Source organism: Sorex fumeus, unplaced genomic scaffold (genome assembly GCF_029834395.1).
Source record: "Sorex fumeus unplaced genomic scaffold, SorFum_2.1 ptg000054l, whole genome shotgun sequence".
NCBI lineage: Eukaryota > Metazoa > Chordata > Mammalia > Eulipotyphla > Soricidae > Sorex > Sorex fumeus.
Window position 1 is genome coordinate 6,191,026 of NW_026606111.1, and position 19,882 is coordinate 6,210,907.

The 19,882-nt window shown below is 39.6% G+C and overlaps 1 protein-coding gene across 2 annotated transcripts in view; it reads right to left on the reverse strand.

The window, feature by feature from the left end:
- Positions 1-2,718: 2,718 nt before the first annotated feature.
- The window catches only part of RNGTT (RNA guanylyltransferase and 5'-phosphatase), a 245,197-nt gene continuing 228,033 nt past the window's right edge, over positions 2,719-19,882 (reverse strand). For both annotated transcript variants that reach the window (XM_056125214.1, XM_056125213.1), the window contains 2 exons: positions 4,349-4,472; positions 2,719-2,986 (listed from right to left, as the gene is read on the reverse strand). In XM_056125214.1, coding sequence (XP_055981189.1) covers positions 2,823-2,986; positions 4,349-4,472 — 288 coding nt within the window. In that variant the 3' untranslated portion in view covers positions 2,719-2,822. The remainder of the gene's footprint in view (positions 2,987-4,348; positions 4,473-19,882) is intronic.

Genomic DNA, 19,882 nt, shown 5'->3' on the forward strand with positions numbered 1-19,882 from the left:
CTTTCCCCACCCACTATGCTCCCAAAACAGGAGGTGTAAACTATAACCCCCATGTTCATCAAAATTTCTTGGTTTCCCAGAAAGAAAACCAGAGGATTTTCCAAGACTTTATGCTAATTTCTAGAATGCAACAAACCAGATGGAAGATGTTGGGTATGGCTGAGAGAAACGAGACCTTATGCCAGCAATGGAGGGACACAGGAGCAATAGTTAGACAAAGGGACACAAAGCCACCACCAGTAAAACAAAGGAGATCCACTTTTTGTGATTTTACATCAGTAGTTTTATTACAATATACACTGACACACAATTAGAGAAGGAATGTCCTGACAATTTCTGAGCATTTCACGGAAAGCAAATGTAAACCATTCAGGCAGTCGAGTCATTCATATCTTTTCCAAATGCAAAGCAAAAGCTTTTATATGTGTTAACTCAGAAAAGCAAAGTTTTCTTATTCTTGTCTATAAAACTTCAGTGTCAGAAAATAGTTCCTGTAAAGTGGGCAGAGAAGTGTTTCCTTGACGATGTTCCTGATCCTGCCACTTGGTCCCCTCCCCACCACCAAATTTTCTGGATGTAACTGTTTATAATCCTGCAAAAGGTAATGTGCTCAGGAGCTGATTGGGGCCGATTATTATATTCACTGTAATAGAAAGGAGAGGACAAGTTAAGAAAATTAAGTCCTGTTAAAATGCACAAAGGCAACAACAACAACAAAAAATAACTGGGTATATTAAAAAATGAGGTGCTCTTTTCACATAACTCATTTAAAAGGTTACAATTACCATAAACACTTTAACTCTGTTAAAGATCACTGGCAAATGCTCGCTCTCCTATCTGCAAAAGGCCTCTCTGCACCTTCCACGCAGAAAGCAGCTCAACACCTGAAGAGTCCCAAACCCTGGGCAAGGTTGTATCGCTGGAGCTGCATAGGCATTTTTTTAAGATCCACTTCTGTACAAGACACTATGTATGGGATCATGAGACCTCTCCAGCTTTCCACCATCACCATGGCATTTGGGTGTTCTAATTCATTTAACACCCAAATGAACAGATGCACTCTAATAAAGAAACACTAAAATGGCCTTTTAGGTAAGTTTCACACTATGTTTCATGACTTGGGGGTCAACAAAGGAAAAAGCCCAAGCATGATTCTAGTATTTCATATAGAAAAGGACTACAGGAGAAAACGGTTTAAAAAACATTAAAACTCAGGTGAATATAAATACATTTTTGGTTAATCTGTGCTATAGCATATAGAAAGCCTACCAGATTTTCAGTCTACTAGGTCACTCGTTTGGATTTTCATGTCTGTCTGTATTATTAGAAGAATATACAATGTTGCATATACTCACATATGCATATACATATATAAAATTCGGATCATGAAAATTTGTTTCAAATACATATATTTAAAACCTGTACCTCTAAAAATAAATACACTAGCCTCTAGCTGGCTAATTCTCAAAGCTCCCTCACAAACCAATCAGAACACAGTTTCTCAACAATGGCAGATGACCAATTAGCTGCTCTTCAAATCCATTATCTATCAGTAAATGTTTTAAAATTCAGATGTCGAACAGAAATAGCACTCCCAGAATAGAACGCAGAAATCTGGCTTTGAAAATAAATGTCTTGGTTTCCATGATAGTCCTACAGATGTCTACTTCTTGCCTCTGCGTTTGTCTGGCAGGGCCGGCACGTTCCTGGGACAGCACTCTGTCCCACTGATGCTACCTTCTAATCAAAGGAGTCAGCCGGCATTGTCTGTGCCACATGGCTTGCGGGTACCGAGACAACACTGCTTGTATCTGATATCACTCCCATAATCACAGTGAGTTGTGCGTTTTAATGTAATTCACAAGGGGCTTATCCCACTGAGGCAAAGCAAGAGACAGCCCTGGCATTTTTCTTTTTTTAAAAAAGGAAGGAAAGAAAGAAAGAAAGAAAGAAAGAAAGAAAGAAAGAAAGAAAGAAAGAAAGAAAGAAAAGTTTCCCAGGAGAACACCACTCAGAGGACTGGGAGTTTGCTGATGTAACTTGAAACCACTGCCTTAAGGGGCACCTTGAATAGCTGGTGTTCTAGTTCAGAGGAACAATAACAAAAACAAATAAAAATACTCAATGTACTTTCTTTAGGAAGGATGAAATTCACAAAACTGGAGCTTTACTTTTTTGTAATTTTACATCTTTGAAAAAAAATCTTCTAAAAATGATAGAAGCCAGACCAAGTTGTTTGATAAAGTTCAATACTTAACAACCTTGTCATTTCTTTTTAAATACAAGAATCTCGGAGATGTAGGAAATCCATGATAAATGACAGCAAGAATGTTTAATGCCACTGCCTAAATTTTTCAAAGGAAAATTCACCATAGTTGAAATACAACTGCAAAAAAAAAAAAAAAAAAAAGCAGAGTTCTAGGCTCTCAGAGTTGCAGATTGTTAACTTTATAAATTAAAGGTGAAAGTTCTCCATACATAAACAAGGCCTCTTTTCATTGATTTCAATCTCATTTTAAACCTTTGGATATTTCAATCTTCAGACTCCTCAAGGTAAGGCTGAGTTTATCAGATATAAATAAAATGTTTAAGTCCATGATGTACTGTAGCACTGAGGAAACGAAAGCATCAAATATTTACAGGCTGGCTACAATACTTTTCTTTTTACAAAAAAAAAAATATATAAATATATATATATATATGTCTCAGATTTGTTTCAACATTAAGCCACACACGCCTGTGAAATTCTCTGGCTGCAGGTGTGAGGCAGCAGCATCTCTCCTCGGCTCTCTTCTTCCTCCAGCCCCAGCTGAAGGCAGGCCTCAAGGGAACGGGCGTGGCCTTTTGGGAGGTGGCGGGGGCATGAGCTCCGTGTCAGGGTCCACATGATGCTTTCGTTTCTGTCCCTGAGTCGCAGCTCCACATCGGTCGATGAACTCGAATAGCATCTCCTTGGTGACAGGGTTTGAGATGCTGTTGCACACAGCTGTTGGATAAAGGCAGACACATGTCCCGCGTGAGTGGGAGGATGAAGAGACCAGATTCAGCCAGGAAGATGAGAAAGGGTAAAGTCTAGGTGCACTACGCAGAACACTTTTGTTTCACCTGCCTGGAGGACTAAACTCCTCTGCCGATCCCCCACACTGAAGGGACTGCTTCCGCGCTCAGTCCCCTGGTCACTACTTTGACACCTACACAGAGTACTGACATCAGAAGCATGTCTACCAATGCTTGTTCGGTAACAGAAGTTCCAGTCAAATCTTCTATAGAAAACCTGAGTGACTGTCGATAGTTTTTCTCTGAGGAAAAACTGGGAAGCATAGAACAACAAAAGCCACCATTCCAGTGGAATAAATATGTCAGTCTCACTGTAGCTGGTGGCTCCTACTATTTTACTCACTTGCTGGAAATAAGGTATTCGAAAAAAATTGCTAGCAAGAAGAGCTATTTTTCTTATGTAACCAAAATTTAGTGCCAGTGTTTCAAACGATTTACCTATTTGGTAATGGAAGAAAAGACACTGGCTTTAATTATTCCAACTTTCAAAATAAATGCACCTTGTCCGAATACAGATACTTGCTTCAGTAAGGATATTTGTGTCTATTAATTCACTTTCCAGTTGAAAAAGTCACACTGACAATTTCTATATTTTCTCATAAACTAATCACATAATCATCGTCACCACCAATGGAACACTTTTCTAATCATACACATTTATATTAACTTTTCTGTTTGCTTGTTTTGCGGGGCAATACCTGGTGGTGCTCGGGAATCACTTGTGGCAGTACTCAAGGGACCATATGGGATACTGGGGATGAACTCAAGTTGACAGCATGTGAGTCAAACACCTACTTGCTCTGGCATATATTAACTTTTATTCTTGATTTTTGTCATTTTTTTTGGTGCTTAGCTGTTGTTTTTTTTAATATGAACGGTTTTCATTACTTTGTTCTCCATTATTTGTAAAAGTTATTTTAGGAAATGGAAATTACATTTTCCCCTGATAATTTAGCATTTTACCATCTGGCAAATAATTTTTTTAAATCGTTTTTGAAAAAATCCGAAATTATCCTGGCTTTTGTTGCTACTGTTGTTCAACAAATCCAACTTGAATGCAGCCAATTATCCTGCCTTTTAAAGTTTTCACTTTTGGGCATATGGGCACAAGCCAATTGAAACCAACGGGACAAAACCAAACTTGGACAGTCCCTTCCCCGCTGGCAGGACAGGGTTTGAAGGGCTTGATGCTACATCAGGCAGAACAACACAAACACATCCAGTTTCTATCCCCTTCATTCTCTGGTTTTTATTGCCACAGCTTCCTTACGGCAGGAGGTGTAATACTCACCCAAGGCAGTGTTGTAGGCATTCGGAAAACTTTTGTCTGTTCTCTGCCTCATGAAGACCCAGCTGTTGTTCTCAAATTTGCATTCTATAATTTTGTTGTCATACTGTTTCAGGTCTTTTGTCACCTGTTTTTAAGAGAATTGAGGAAACAGCTTCAATCATCTGAAAGGCTTTTTGCTTGCCATTCTGTGACAGACGCCTGAGGAGATGCCAGAAATCCCTCAGTAGCTCTCCATGCAGAGCTCTTTTGTCATCTAAAACGTCTAGTGAAGCCTCAGGATTCGGTGTGCGGCCCTTACACACAGGCTCATCACCCCAACATTTCACAGACACACAAAAATGGCTGTAATATACTGCAATTAAAAGAGGCTACGCAGATGCAGCCACTTCCAGGCCACCTACAAAGGTGAGACTACTGGGACCCACGCCTCCAACACCTATCCTAATGGCATTAAGAAACTGAAGATGCTACTTGGGTCAATGTTCATAAAGGTTTCACCATCTAAATTCCTTCAAATTTCCCTTTACTGGTCAAATGAACAAGTAACACAGAGAAGGCAATCATTAGGATGAGATCTAACAAGGAGCAACGCAAATGTTATGCTTTTCAAGCAGTAGAAATTAGCCAAAAAACCAAATCCTTGCACTATTTTCGGCCTTTCCATTTCCAACTAGTAAGAATTCAGAGATGAAGTTACTTTTGATTTTAGTTGGTGGGATTTCATTTCTTGTTTTGCTTTGTTTTATTTTGCTTTTTGGTTACTTTACCTCAGATGATTGAATATGAATTACAACTTACTGTATCAAAGCTAACAAGTATCCATGGTAACTATAAGACCTTTTAAAAGATATTTCATCAGGCTGTGAGGATGGTTTTCATAAATAGGAACCTAAGCTTATCTTTGCAGTTTTCAAATCAAATGCCAGTCATGGCAATATTTTAATTCTATCCTCATCTTTCACAGCTAACAACTTTTCCTCACAATATGGTAGATTGCAATCACTTAACTTCATTAGCATTATTTGAAATGCTCTCATTTTTCTACCCATATATTCACTACCACCTAGGAATATGAAGGAAACCAAATTCTGAAAGATGCTTTTAATTCATAGATTCAGCAGCGCACATCTCCCTAAAAACTTTCAAATTATATTCCTACTCCCTTAATGAGCATTACACTTGATTAAACTATTTACATTTTGAACAATCTAACAAGTCTAATATGTCCAATGACTGTGCAATCAGATCTGTCCCCCAAAACGATGCTCCTTCAGCAAACTTGCTAACAACTTTACTCTCATTATTAGAATATTCACTGTCATGAAAATAACATTCATTAACCTATTCTTAGCCCCTCCCTTCCTAGGAATCTATGTCCTTTTACTTTTTATTTATTCGTTATCTATACATATTAGGCAGTTCTTTCACTTAGGTAATCACACTTAATGTCTCTAAACATTTCAGAGTCTTAGAAATTGTCTAATATCCAAAAATAGGCAAAGGAATTCCAAACTTATTGGGACAATCAAATTATAAGCCAAAGTGTCTTGCACATTTCAGCCAACCAATATAATTTTTAATTGAGTACAAAATTAGGAAATGAAATGCGATAGTTTTTTTTTCTAATGAAATTAGGTAGTTTTACTGAGAGTAGATTCTCATTCTAAGGATAATGTAGGATTCTCCAGGGTGGAGGTGAGAGGGAGATGATGAAAAAACAGACATGGGCAAGCCCAGAGGAGAGTATGTCTACTGCTTATTAGAGAGAGGGAAAGAGAGAAAGGAAAAAATTGTCTACCATGGGGTGGGGGGAAGGATACGGGAGGGAAATGTGCACTGATGAAGGGATGAGTGTTGGAACACTGTATGACTGAAACCCAATTATCAACAACTCTGTAACTGATCTCTCACAGTGATTCAATACAATAAAAATAATACTAAATAAAGTGGGGAAAAAAATCTTAAAAAAAAAAAAAACTCTTTGTAAGTAGATTCACTAAAGAAACCTGGAAAGATCCACTCTGAAAACAGCTATCAAGAAAATATTATTACACATGAAAAGCCTGCGAGTCACACAGTGCGGCCTCCACTTTTACTGATGAGTAACTACAGTAAGTCTTTATCTTTCAGCTTTATTATTCCTGTGTTCCTAGTTTCAGAATTGCTATGAATTATGTGTTTGTCAATTTAACCATAGCAATTAAGCAGTTATTATTAAGTATCTGTATTTATGTGGGCAATTATTAACAGTCCAAGAGTCTGGAAAACTGAGTTTCCTAGAAAATGCGTACACCTGCCACCTACTAATCTAAATGTATCTCCATGCTCAAGAATATTAAATTTTTTTTGCACTGATCACACAAATCATATCTCCAAGATAAACACACTGCCAGGTAATTGTTGGGTTAGGTAGTAAAATATATTTAACTGATAAAAATAATACCTCCCATATGTGCACAAACTAAAAACAGTTTTCACTAATGGTCAGATCAAAAGCATGATTGGCATACTGGGGAGAAGTTTAATTTTAATGTCCAAATCCTAATTTGTTACTATGACAATAATCATCCTCAGTCAATTACATATTATTATTTACTAAAACAAGATCCCGTCAGCCCTGCTATAATCAACTCTGTTATCCTAGCTCAAGTTAATGAGAGCTTGAAAGTAATAAGAATAAAATATTTATAAATCAGGATCTCAAATCAGTAGCTGTAATTGCACCCAATGAATGAAGCTTTTCTGTTTTGGGGTGGGGGGGTGGGAATGGGGAAAGAAAAGCAAAATAATCCAGCATATTTTCTCTGAAAAAAGTGCTTTTTATAGGGGCCAGGAGATAGCATAGCAACCAAGGTGCGTGCTAGGTATGGTTTGATTCCGGGCACCAGATGCCCCTGAGCATCACCCAAGTGGCTGGGTGTCCTAACACTTCATCTTCAGGCTCCTGCACTGAAGCACAGATAAGTCTGACCTAGAATGGCTAGTGGGGAACCTGAGTACTGCCTGAGAGTCTTTCACCCCTAAAAAAAAAAAGTGCTTTTTACAAATCTATTTTGAGTACCAAGGTGTTCTTTAAAAAAAATTTTTAATATAGTATTTGAATCTACCAATAATCTGGAATTAAGTGACATTCAGATAAGATGAGGTCTAGTATCTCTGGAGATTTTTAATTAACAGCTCAATGATAAGACCCAAAAGGAGACCTTCCCTTCCACCCCCCACCCCAGGTTCCCCAAACAGACAAATATAAACATGGCCCGCTTGCCTTTGCCACTGCTTTTTGAAATACCTGTCTATCCTCAGTATTGGGAATACTACGAGTCACAGAAGGCTGTGCTACCAAACGTCCATCAGGAGGTAAAGTAATATGCACAATGCCCTTTCAGTAATAGTATCACAAACCACAGGATCCAAAAAGAAAAAATGAAAAGTGTCTGCCATAGAGGCAGGCTAGGGCCAGAAGGGAAACTGGGGACACTGGTAGAGGGATGTGGACTCTAGTGAAGGGACTGTCCAACTGAAATTCAATCACGAACAACTTTGTAACTCTATATTCATGATGATTGCAATAAAAGTTTTTAATTAAGTTGAATCAGAAGAAGAGATTGTACAAAGTCTTGGGGAGGTGGATGTGTTGGGACAACTGAATTAATTTGAGCTGAAGAAACTTTGAAAGAACAAATAGCCTTAGACTGAGAAAAATCACCAATAATATTCTTTAATTCCAAGTTTTTAGTGATTTTTAGATTTACCGAACATTTGTAAAGTGGTACAGAAAGCTCCAGGATTCCGGTCACTTAACTTCCCCTAATGTTTAAATATGATATCATGGAACTGAGCAATTCTAGAAATGAATATCTTTGCCTGTTCCAATGTATTTATTAGTCATCAGACCTGCTCAGCTCTTTCTGATCTGTGACAGTTCTCAGACTTTTCCTGACACTTTTGCAGGCTGTTAGTCAGATATTTTAAAAAATATTACTTAATTTGGGGATATTTTGGTGTTTTCTCGTGATTAGACTAAGGTTGTTGCTTTTCGGGAAGAATGCCAAAGAGGTAAAGTGTCATTTTCATTGTATACTATCTGGGGCTGGGAGTGTTAGGAGATGATTCATCACAGGTGATGGTAACCCTCATCAATAGGTCAGGATGTCGTCTGCAAGTTTCTCTGCTGTGAAGGTACTATTATTCCCTTCCCAAACTCTACTGTAGATTATGTCACTATGACTCGTCTCACTTAAGGATAAGGGAAGTAAACTCTATTTTCTGGAGGGAAGGGTAACAGAGAATTTGTGTACTCTTATTAAAACCATCCCAGATATTATTAAGTCTGGGGAGAGATATTTTGGGGCTATATAAATATCCAAATTCTCTTTAAAATTTTGCTCATTAAATTTAGCATTCATCCGTGAATCTTGCCAGCAGCAATTATCACCATGGTGTGCTAATGGAGTTTTCAATTTTCTCCATGATCTGAACTACATCTGTAAGGAAAATTTGACCCTTCTCCCTCACTTACCTATTTGTACACATCAGTTCACATTTGCAGGTATTTATTTGTTCTTTGGTTTATAACGGGAGGCTACTGCCATTTGTTATTTGGCTCCTGTTGGTCCAGTTTGGGCCCCTGGAAACTTCCTCGAGTTGGCTTATGTGCCCTTTTCACTTGTTCCCACTCTTATGCATCTATTTTTAGCATCACTTAACCTGGGACGGGGTGTTAACACAAGATACTACTCCGTCATTATCTTCCATTTTCTTTAGCCCTACCCGGAGTCAGCCACGAATCCTCGACCAGAATCTAAGAAGACTGACAGTGCTATTCCTCAACCATGCAAAATGTATTTTTAAAAGCATTTATACCATTTTTCAGAATTTCAATTTATTGAGAGAAAGAGAGGGGAAGAGACTGGGGTGAAACAGAATAACGATGGTGAGACTAAACAAGAATATATATTGTGTATTCTGCATACTCTGTATATATTCAATATATAATGCAGAGATTCTCACCCTACCTCTGTGGACAGCACAGGCAGCCAGCTTTCCTTTCTTTTCTCAGCAATTCTACTGCTCAGTAAGTCAAGCTCTACCTCTGCAGTATAACAGAAGGTAGATCTTTAAAACATATCTTAAGTCGATGACCTCGAAATCTTATTTTTTTAAGCTAAGTAACTTCAGTTTCTAATACTTATAAAGTCAATGAAAACAAGTGAGAATGAAATGCAAGTCTAAGTTTCTCTTTTATTAGATAATACAAATAACTTATCTGAATTATTAGATTGTCTTTCAGAACTACTATAGCAATGTCATGATACACAGAGTAAGTAAAATCCTGGACACGTCATTAGTAGGGGTGGGAGAGATAGCACAGAAAGCAAGGCACTTGCCTTGCATGAGGCTGATCCCAGTCTGATCCCTGACACTGCATACGGGTCTCAGAGCAACCACCAGGAGTGACCCCTGAGCACATAACCAGGAGCAATCCCTGGGCACCTCCAGGCATGGCCTTCAAATTAAAAAACAAATTAAAAAAACAAAACCCCCAAAGCATTCTAAGCCTACCATTTACAAAGAAGTTGCTTTACTAAACTTTGTGCCTCTTGAATAAAGATCGACTGTGCAAGTCTACTGTATAAAATAAATACCATATTCTGGTAGGTTAAAAACACATTAGCAGAAGTCTCTCTCATGCAAGATGGAATTCACTAAAAGTTCCCTCCAATCGAGCATTCAGTTCAGCTAATGAAAGAAACGAATGAAAAGAAAGCAACGAGGACTTCTGCAGCCACCGCCAGCCCAAGTAGTCGCTGCCGAGCCCCCGCCGCCCCCCAACAGGTCTGTACCTGCTTGGCGCAGCCTCCCCACCCAGACCTGCGCCCCTGAACGCCAGCCGGGACCCAGCCTGGGGCACCTGCCCACTTCCACAGCGAGTGCCAGCCCAACTAGTCGCCGCCCCCACGACAGGTCTGTGCACGAGCACCAGGACTGGCTGGGGGCACGGCTTCCACTGCAGGGGGCGTGGCCTCCTCAAAAGTGGGTGTGGCCCTCTGTGTGGCCACAGTTATAGTTCCCATTCCCCCATTCCTAGCAGGATAGATTCGCACCCTAACCTTCATCACCTAATTCTGTGGGAAATGACCTGGCTGCCTCAAACACAACAGGACAATAATCCACCAGCCCACTCCCATTCCAACAATAGACCAGTGTACCCCACAAGCTGTACAAGCAAGCCCAATATAAAAGAGCACCTCCTCCAACACTTCACTGATGCCTATCATAAACAACAGAATAAAGTCTGAGAGGAAGGACATTTTCTAGAAGAGGAGAAGGGTGACCACCATCGACCAACCTTATTCAGAATCCTTTCCTGCAATAAGAGGGAACAGTGCTAGTGAACTTCAAGGTTTTACCTCTGGACAACCACAACAGCATGAAGAAACGGCGCAAATCTCCATTACGAGAAGAGGACGAAGAAAAGAGTCCCAAATCCTCAACAGGGGCTACCCACAAATATGAGCACTCCGACGAAGAATTCCGTAATGAAATGCTCAGGATGTTCAAGGAATTCAAAGAATGAATGATACAGACATCCAGAAAATTAAAGGAAGAAATGAAAGAAACAGTGGAACGGATAGCCGAGAAAATACAGGAAGAAATGAGAGCAGAAATAAGAAAGCTACAAAAAGAAATGTCACAAATAAACGATTCAGTAGATGAAATTAAAAATTCACTGGGCAGAGGTTCACTCCATGGCTTGGAGGCCAGCGACACATGCTAGGGGAAAAGGCAGCTCAGATAGAGAAGGGAGCACCAAGTAAAGGGTGTTGGGAGAATCCTCCCAGGATGGGAGATGCATGCTGAAAGTAGACTATAGACTGAACATGATTGCCACTCGATGCCTCTTTTGTAAACCACAGCACCCAAAAGGAGAGAGAGAACAAAAGGGAATGCCCTGCCACAGAGGCAGGGTGGGGTGGGGTTGGGAGGGATTCTGGGATTAGTGATGGTGGAGAATGGGCACTGGTGGAGGGTTGGGTACTCGATCACTATATAACTGAAACCCAAGCACAAAAATTTATAAGTCTAGGGGCTGGAGCGATAGCACAGCGGGTAGGGCGTTTGCCTTGCATGCAGCTGACCCAGGTTCAATTCCCAGCATCCCATATGGTCCCCTGAGCACCGCCAGGAGTGATTTCTGAGTGCAGAGCCAGGAGTAACCCCTGTGCATCACCGGGTGTGACCAAAAAAGCAAAAAAAAAAAAATATATATATATATATAAAAGTTTACAACTGTACTTCATGGTGTTTCACTAATAAATTTTTTTTTTAATTTTAGAAAAGAAAAGAAAGCAATTAGGACACTGTCTTCTTTATCCTGATAATCACTACAGACAAGTCACAACTCCAAGGCACTAAATTCCCACCATACTACAGACTGCCTTCTAACAGAATCAGAGTTTATCATCACGGTCACGGTCACGGTTCTTCTGTTGTTCATCGATTTGCTCGAGCGGGCCCAGTAACGTCTCCATTGGAGACTTTGTTGTTAATGTGTTTGGCATATCGAATACGTCACAGGCAGCTTGCCAGGCTCTGCCGTGCAGGCGAGATACTCTCAGTAGCTTGCCGGGTTCTCCAAGAGGGGCGGAGGAATCAAACTCGGGTCAGCCATGTTGGCTGCTTGTAAGGCAAACGCCCTACCGCTGTGCTATCGCTCCAGCCCATAGATGTTATTAAACTATAATGAATCTTGATAGGACATAAGTGGATGGTTAAAGTTGCAACATATTGGTAGTGATTACTGGTATGTAATGGAATCAGAAAAGATTTGTTTTCTTCTCTGTATTTTGCTGTATTTTTTCAAACCTTCTCAGTCATACTTAACTCACTGAATTCTCATATTCTCGGTGGGAATACAAGTGGTACAACCACTTCAGAAAAGTTTGATTTTTAAAAGATAAAGATAAGCATATAATGGTCATTAATAGGCAGCAACCATAAGAGAAATAAAATAAGTTCACATAAAAATCTGTATAAGAACACTTACGGTAGTTTTATTTACAACCCCAAATTGGAAATGACTCAAATATCCTTCAGCTTGAGAAGTGATAAATTTTGGTACAGCCACAGAATGGAATACCACCAAGCAATAAAAACTATTTATAAACTATTGAGAAATGCAAGAACATGCTAACTTAAAGAAATTAGATTTACATGACACCCTAGAAAAAGAGCAAAAATTACAGGAACAAAAACCAAAAAAGCAGTTGCAGTGTTTGGCAACAGAAGGTAATACTTGATTACAAAGAGGTTTCACGTGGGATTTGGGGGACAGGTGATGAACCTATTCTGTATCTCCACTCTAGTGGTAACTATATGCATCTGTCTAAAATCACAAAACTGTATACTGCTCAATTCCTTATTGAAAAAAATTAAAGGTGAATAAAAGCAAAGAAATGTAACAAACACTTCACGGAAATCCAACCACGCCATTCTTTGGCAATGGCTTTCCATCATAAAGGACTCAATAACAAAGTCACAGCTAATCTTTCTAGCTCTTACAAATTTTCTCAGAGCACTCTAAACTTTCCTTTATATTACTATTATTCATAAATAAAGCGTTTTAGCTAAATTATTTGCTAACCACAATGGTTGATAATTACTAAATACTTTAGGTGCCAAGTACTATTCGAAGTATTTTACAGATTAATTCATTTGATCCTCACAGCAACCCTAGAGATATGCACACTTTTATAGACAGAGGAGCAGAAGCACAGAAGACTTAAGTTTATTATGGCCTCATAGTTGCTGAATAATAGAGAAGCAAGCCCACTAGGCTTCCTGATACACTATCTAATTAAATCTATTTAAGAAGTCAACGACATTTTCTGGAGGCGAAAACTGAATCCCCAGGAGTTGAACTTGAAACAAAGCTAATTTGTTTCGGAAGTCATATTCAAATACTAGATCAAACCTGTGTCTTCTGTTAAGAATCTCAGCTCTAGGCTGATATTAAAGAGGAGAAAAGAGTATAGAGTCCACCTGTAGTCGGTTATACTACATGTGTAAAAATCTCCAATTAAAGGGACTTTTTTTCTCCCAAGGATTATAATCTATTTGGGAGAGAGTCTGTGGGTGGGAGATGAACCAATGTGACAGATGAAGGGCAGAAGGAGAATAACATACTTGTCTTGAACCAAGAACAGTATCTTATCGAGTTTCTCTTCTTTTACTTTTCAAAAGCGTAGCATTCTGACCTGCAGCTTCTCTGCTGTTTGCTATTCTGGTTGCAACACAAACCACAAATCATTGCAAATTGCAGAATTTCTCAATCATTAAGGATTTTACAATAGGTTAATTTTAAAATGAACTGCATTTCACAGCTGCAGAGCTTTTGTGTTTTTTTTTTAAGGCAAAACGAGAAACCATTATTGAACTGAATAACCTTTCCATGGGCATGAGCAGCACAAATAAAGGTCACATGAATCAAATGGGGGTTTCTGCCAAGTAAGGTAAGGTAATGGTAATGTTTAATAGTATTGGTTTATTAGGATGCCAAACTGAATGGCATAACTGCATCACTCCTGTCTGTTTTATGCAATGCGAGAATTATTCATGATGAGAATTATAAGCAGATCACAGAATCCATTTTGCCTGGGACAACTACAACTAAGCTCTTAATAACAGGAGGAGGCCAAAATCCAATACGCATATCTAAGACTTTTCTCTTTCCAAACAGTTATAAATACAAGACTCAGCTGATGTCACTTGCTTGTTAAAGATGTCTGGGACAACCAAAGCCAATTATTCTAAAGTTTCAGAGTAAATTTGATAATTGGCAGTAATTAACACCTAAAATCATTTTATGCTCACTCAATGTTTGATGAAGTCCACAAACACAGTGAATCTAAAAAAAGTTTTTTCTTTAAAAACAGGGGTCAAACCTAATGGTGTTGGAACCTCCGTCTTGACGCTGAGCCTCCTGGTTTTGTGTGATGCTTGGGACTGGGACCAGTGGTGCTCTGGGGCTGCCAGGGTCACCTGGACAATCAAACTCAAGGCATGCAGGTGCTAGCCATGAGAGCTGTGTCTCTGACCCCTGGGTCCAAAGTTGGGGTGGGTAATTTATTAAGATGTTAATTCACAGCTCAAATTTACTTTAGTGAGTCCTTCATTTGCATTCCAAGGATTTGCTAACAATTTAGATCCAATAATGTTTATGTTCTCTATCCCTTTAGGAATGCATGTTAATTCCATATTACTATATCTTCTCTCACCCATTTCAAATTCAACGTTTTTTAAACTTTCAAGTTAACTATTTCTCTTTCAAATTCAACTCTGCTCTTTTGATAGAGATCTCAAAGAGAAGTCTCAAATAATATATATACATATATATCACTTAATCACTTAACTTCCCGTTAGTCGTCGATTTGCTCGAGCGGGCGCCAGTAACGTCTCCATTTGTCCCTGTCGCGTGCTAGTGTAGCCCAATGGCATCTCTTCGCTCCGGGAACATGGAGGGCCTCAAACCGATCGTTCATGATCTTGACAAAGAAGTCTGACCATCTGGTAGGTGGGCGGCCACGCGGTCTCTTGATATCCCGTGGAATCCAATCAGTAACAGCTCTAGTCCAACGGTCGTCTTTAAATCTCATTACGTGACCAGCCCATCTGATTTTCGACACCTTGGCATATGAGACAGCGTCCCTGATCCTTGATCGTTGACGGATGTCAGAACTCCGGATTCGTTCTCTCATTTGAGTGAAACGTGATATTCCAAGCATAGCTCTTTCTATTCTTTGGGAGACCTGAATGGCGTTCTCATCTTGTTTGCGTAGGGCCCAGGTCTCTGAGGCATATGTTAATGCAGGAAGAACAGTGGAATCAAAGAGATGTGCCCGGAGCCGGAGGTTCTTCGTCCTCTTAGCTATTTCTTCGACGTTCTTGAAGGCGTTCCAAGCCGCTCTCTTCCTCCTGCGCAGCTCAGGTGCCAGGTCATTTCTCATGTTGACCTCTCGACCTAGGTACACATAGCTGTTGCATTCGGAGATGGTCGTTCCATTGAGAGCGAATGGGGCGTCAGGAACAAGGCTGTTTCTCATAAACATTGTCTTCATAAGATTCAGCTGTAGTCCTACCTTTCCACACTCACGGTCAAAGTCGGCCAGCATTTGTGCCGCTTGGCTGATGTTTGGTGTTATTAAAACAATGTCATCAGCAAAGCGGAGGTGGTGTAGTTGCCGACCATCTATCTTCACTCCCATTCCTTCCCATTCCAGTCGTCGCATGATGTTCTCGAGGGTGGCACTGAAGAGTTTCGGTGAAATGGTATCACCCTGCCGCACCCCTCTCTTGACATCAACGATCACTTCTTTGTAGAATGGTGAGATCCTGGTAGTGAATCCGCAATACAGCTCACGGAGGATCCTGATGTATTGGGCTTGAATGCCCTGATTGGCTAGGGCTTCAATGACCGCTTCCGTCTCAACAGAATCAAAGGCCTTCTTTAAATCAATGAACGTTAAGCAGAGCGGCATCTTGAACTCCCGAGAAACCTCAATGAGCTTGGTTACCGTGTGGATATGGTCGATGGTGCTGAATCCTTTGCGGAACCCTGCTTGCTCGCATGGTTGTCCTTCATCTAGTGTTCTGCCAATCCTATTCAGGATGACTCGAGTGAACAGCTTGTAGATGACAGACAATAGGCAGATCGGGCGATAGTTGCCAATGTCATGGATGTCTCCCTTCTTGAACAGTAGTACGGTCCTGCTGGTTTTCCATTGGGACGGAACCTTGCATTCAGACAGGTAGCGAGTGAAGAGCCGAGCCAGTGTATTGATGAGTACTGACGGCAGGTTCTTCAGGTGTTCAGGTCTGACCTTGTCTGGACCGGGTGCTGTTTGCTTCTTTACCAACGAAATGGCGTGTCGGATTTCGGAAGGGAGAACGTTGGGAACGACATACCCATCCTCTGGAATTTGGTATGTCGGCAAGTGGACATGGCTATCGAAGAGATTTGAGTAGAAGTCATGGATAATCTTCTCCATTGCCGTTCTGGAGGATGTGATGGATCCATCAGGACGTCGGAGGGCAGTCATCTTGGTCTTATAGTTGGCGAAGGACAGGCGGGCCTTACGAATACTTTTCCCGGCTTCTGCCGCATCTACCAGTACTTCTGCTCTTCTCTCTTTGAGGTCTTCCTTGATCGCATCTCTGCACTGCTTTGCAAGCTCGGACGTTAGCTTGCGGTTGCCTGAGGCATGCGCCAAACCACGCTGGCGAATTAGCTCAAGAGTTTTTGAAGATAGGCGACTTTTTGTGGCTATCTCTCTCTTGGCGTTCCTCGCACATTCATGGAGGTGCTGAACCAGTCGAAATCATATGTTATTGTGGTACTTGGTTTATTATTACATGCCATATATGTATTTGCATGTATATATATGTGTGCATATATATATGTAACGATCGACGATACATATATATATGCACACATATATACATGCAAATACATATATGGCATGTAATAATAAACCAAGTACCACAATAACATATGATTTCCTTTCTGTTCTGGCTAATGCAGAACATACACAAACATGCTGAATTTCTTTTCAATCATTTTCTCCTTTAAAATGACACCATTAGCTCTGGCAGCACTAATAGGCACCAAAGCCTAAGGACCCATGCACAGTTCTGTCTCATTAGCTTAGGAACACGGATCAGTAAAACACATAACCAGGGCTCACCGGAGCTAACAGCTAACAGATTCCAGGATTCCTCTCTGACAAGTTCACTCTTCGGGTCATCAGACTTTCACGAAGACCCAAGCAGAGTAGCTGTGACCCATATTCTACATGTCCCTGTGCACACTTCGCATCATTCTTTTACTCTCTTCTATGCACATTCTACTTTTATATGTGATCTCTCGACAATTTTATTTCCTCTTTTCTGAGGAAAAAATCCTTGCATATTGACAAAGACATCACACCAGACACAGTGAAGTGATAACAGCACCGTTCAGAACCCTGGAGTTCTATTTCAGGTCTTTGTTTTCTTTGAATGATATGCACTTATTAAAATGTGCCTCATCAGCTCCATATACTAGGTATATTTCAAAAGAAAATTCAAAAGATGTTAAAAGTTTGAAAATGAGACAATTATCTGCATCAGGAGTCATATTCCCTAAGTATTTTCTTTAAAAATCTTTTCTCAAAACATCATAATTATCTTTCTTAAAATTTATTTATTTTGAATCACTAAGAAACTTGGAGATCATTAAATCAAACACTTTGAAATACTCAAGTCTAAAAAAACTGTCCTCCCATTATCCCTATTGGGAGAAATATCTATGTATGTGAACATTCATGCACCAAGAAGGTAAAAAAAAAGAGAAGGGGAAAAGCAAATTTATTATTTTGTAACACATTCAAAATTAACTTAATGGTCTCACCCAAGATCTTTCTTTTCAGCACAGACATTTAAAACTGACTGAAACTTTCATGAGGAGGAAAGGAGAAGGGACTGACATTTATTAAACACCTGATATGAAGCATGCACCATGCAGGGTACTTTATATACATTCTTCTTTCTTTCTTTTATAATAATGGAGAAACTAAAGATCAGTATTTAGTAATTATTTTTTTTAATTTAAATTTTATTGCATCACCATGAGATAGTTACAAGCTTTCATGTTTGGGTTACAATCACACAATGATCAAACACCTGTCCCTCCACCTGTGCAAATTCCCCACCACCAATATCCCCGGTATAACCCCCCTTTACAACCCTCTTCCTGCCTCCATGGCAGGCAATATTCCCCATACTCTCTCTCTCCTTTTGGGCATTATGATTTGCAATACAGATACTGAGAGGTTATCATGTTTGGTCCATTATCTACTGTCAGCACCTATCTCCTATCCTGACCGGTTCCTCCAGCCATCATTTTCGTAGTGATTCCTTCTCTATTCCAGCAACCCTCTCTCCCCCACTCATGAGGCAGGCTTCCACCTATGCAGCAATCTTCCTGGCCCATGTATCTACTGTCCTTAAGTGTAAGCTTCATGTTATGCTGTTTTATACTCCACGAATGAGTGCAGTCCTTCTATTTCTGTCCCTCTCTGACTCATTTCACTTAGCATGATACTCTCCATGTCTATTCATTTATAAGCAAATTTCATTACTTCATCTCTCCTAACTGCTGAATAGTATGACATTGTGTAGATGTACCAAAGTTTCTTTAACCAGTCATCTGTTCACTTAAGTAATTATTTTTAGGCTGCGCTTCAATTTAGAGCTTCACATTGTATTATATCTTGGTATTATCCGGGAAATTCAACATACCATAGGGAAAAAATTACTATTCACTCCCAATTAAGAAATTATTTAATAGCTAACCCAAAAAACTTGGAGAGTTTCCTCCGCAATCTCCAAAAACTAAAAGAGCCATGTTAACTCCAGTAGGTCATGCTAGGTTTAATGTAATATATAATTCTTCCTCAACCAAAAAACAGGATGACTGCATATAAGAAAAACATAACAAACACAAAACAAGCCAATCCAACCCAAAACCTATTCAAATCTCTGAGTGATTTGGGGTGGCTAATACTAGTCTAGAGAAAGAGGTCTGGGGAAAAAGACCGGAAAGAACAAATGGGAGAAATCTTAAAAGTGAATAAGGAAAAGATGCAGAGGAGACTTAGTGGAAATACTAAGTGCCCTAAGTCAGAGCTATAAATCCAGGAGACAGAATGAGTGCTTTTCCGCTGAGTAATAGACACTACGGAAGATTTCAGTGATGAGTCACTGTTTAAATTTTCAGTAGACTCCAACGATTTAAGAGTCTTCTTCTTTGTTCTGGTAACAGGTTTATCTGCTTTATTTTCAGATTGGGTATTGGGACAGAAAAGGAGAAACTGCAAAACATTATGCACTTAAGTAAACTGTTAAACAAAACAAAACACCGTCTAAAGATTTCCACATTTACATGTGTCTGATTGCCCCATTTTTAAGAAAATTCACAACTCCTAAAGATTACATCTGGAAACATTAGATACTGCATTTAGTTCCCTCACTATTCCTCTCCCCACATCCAATACTTTCTTAGTCCAATCCTGGTAAGAATAATGGGAATGTCTCCTAATGAAATAAAGAATTGAAAAATCAAAAGTACAAGGGGAAAAAATAGAAACATCCAAACATCATATCTTTGGATATTTACCACACAGTTGTTCTTCACAAACCTTCCGAATATTATTTTATCTTGTTCTGAATAAGATAGTTGTGGCTACCTATTTAGGAAGGAAATTATTTTATACGTTATATATGAGTAGTGAGTTGTATATATATATATATATATACATATATATATTAAAAAAATGCTATGTAGCACTGTTCACTGTCCTCCCGTTGTTCATCAATTTGCTCGAGCGGGCACCGGAAATGTCTACATTGTTAGACTTTTTGTTACTGTGTTTGGCATATCAAATATGCTACGGGGAGCTTGCCAGGCTCTGCCATGTGGGCGGAATACTCTCGGTA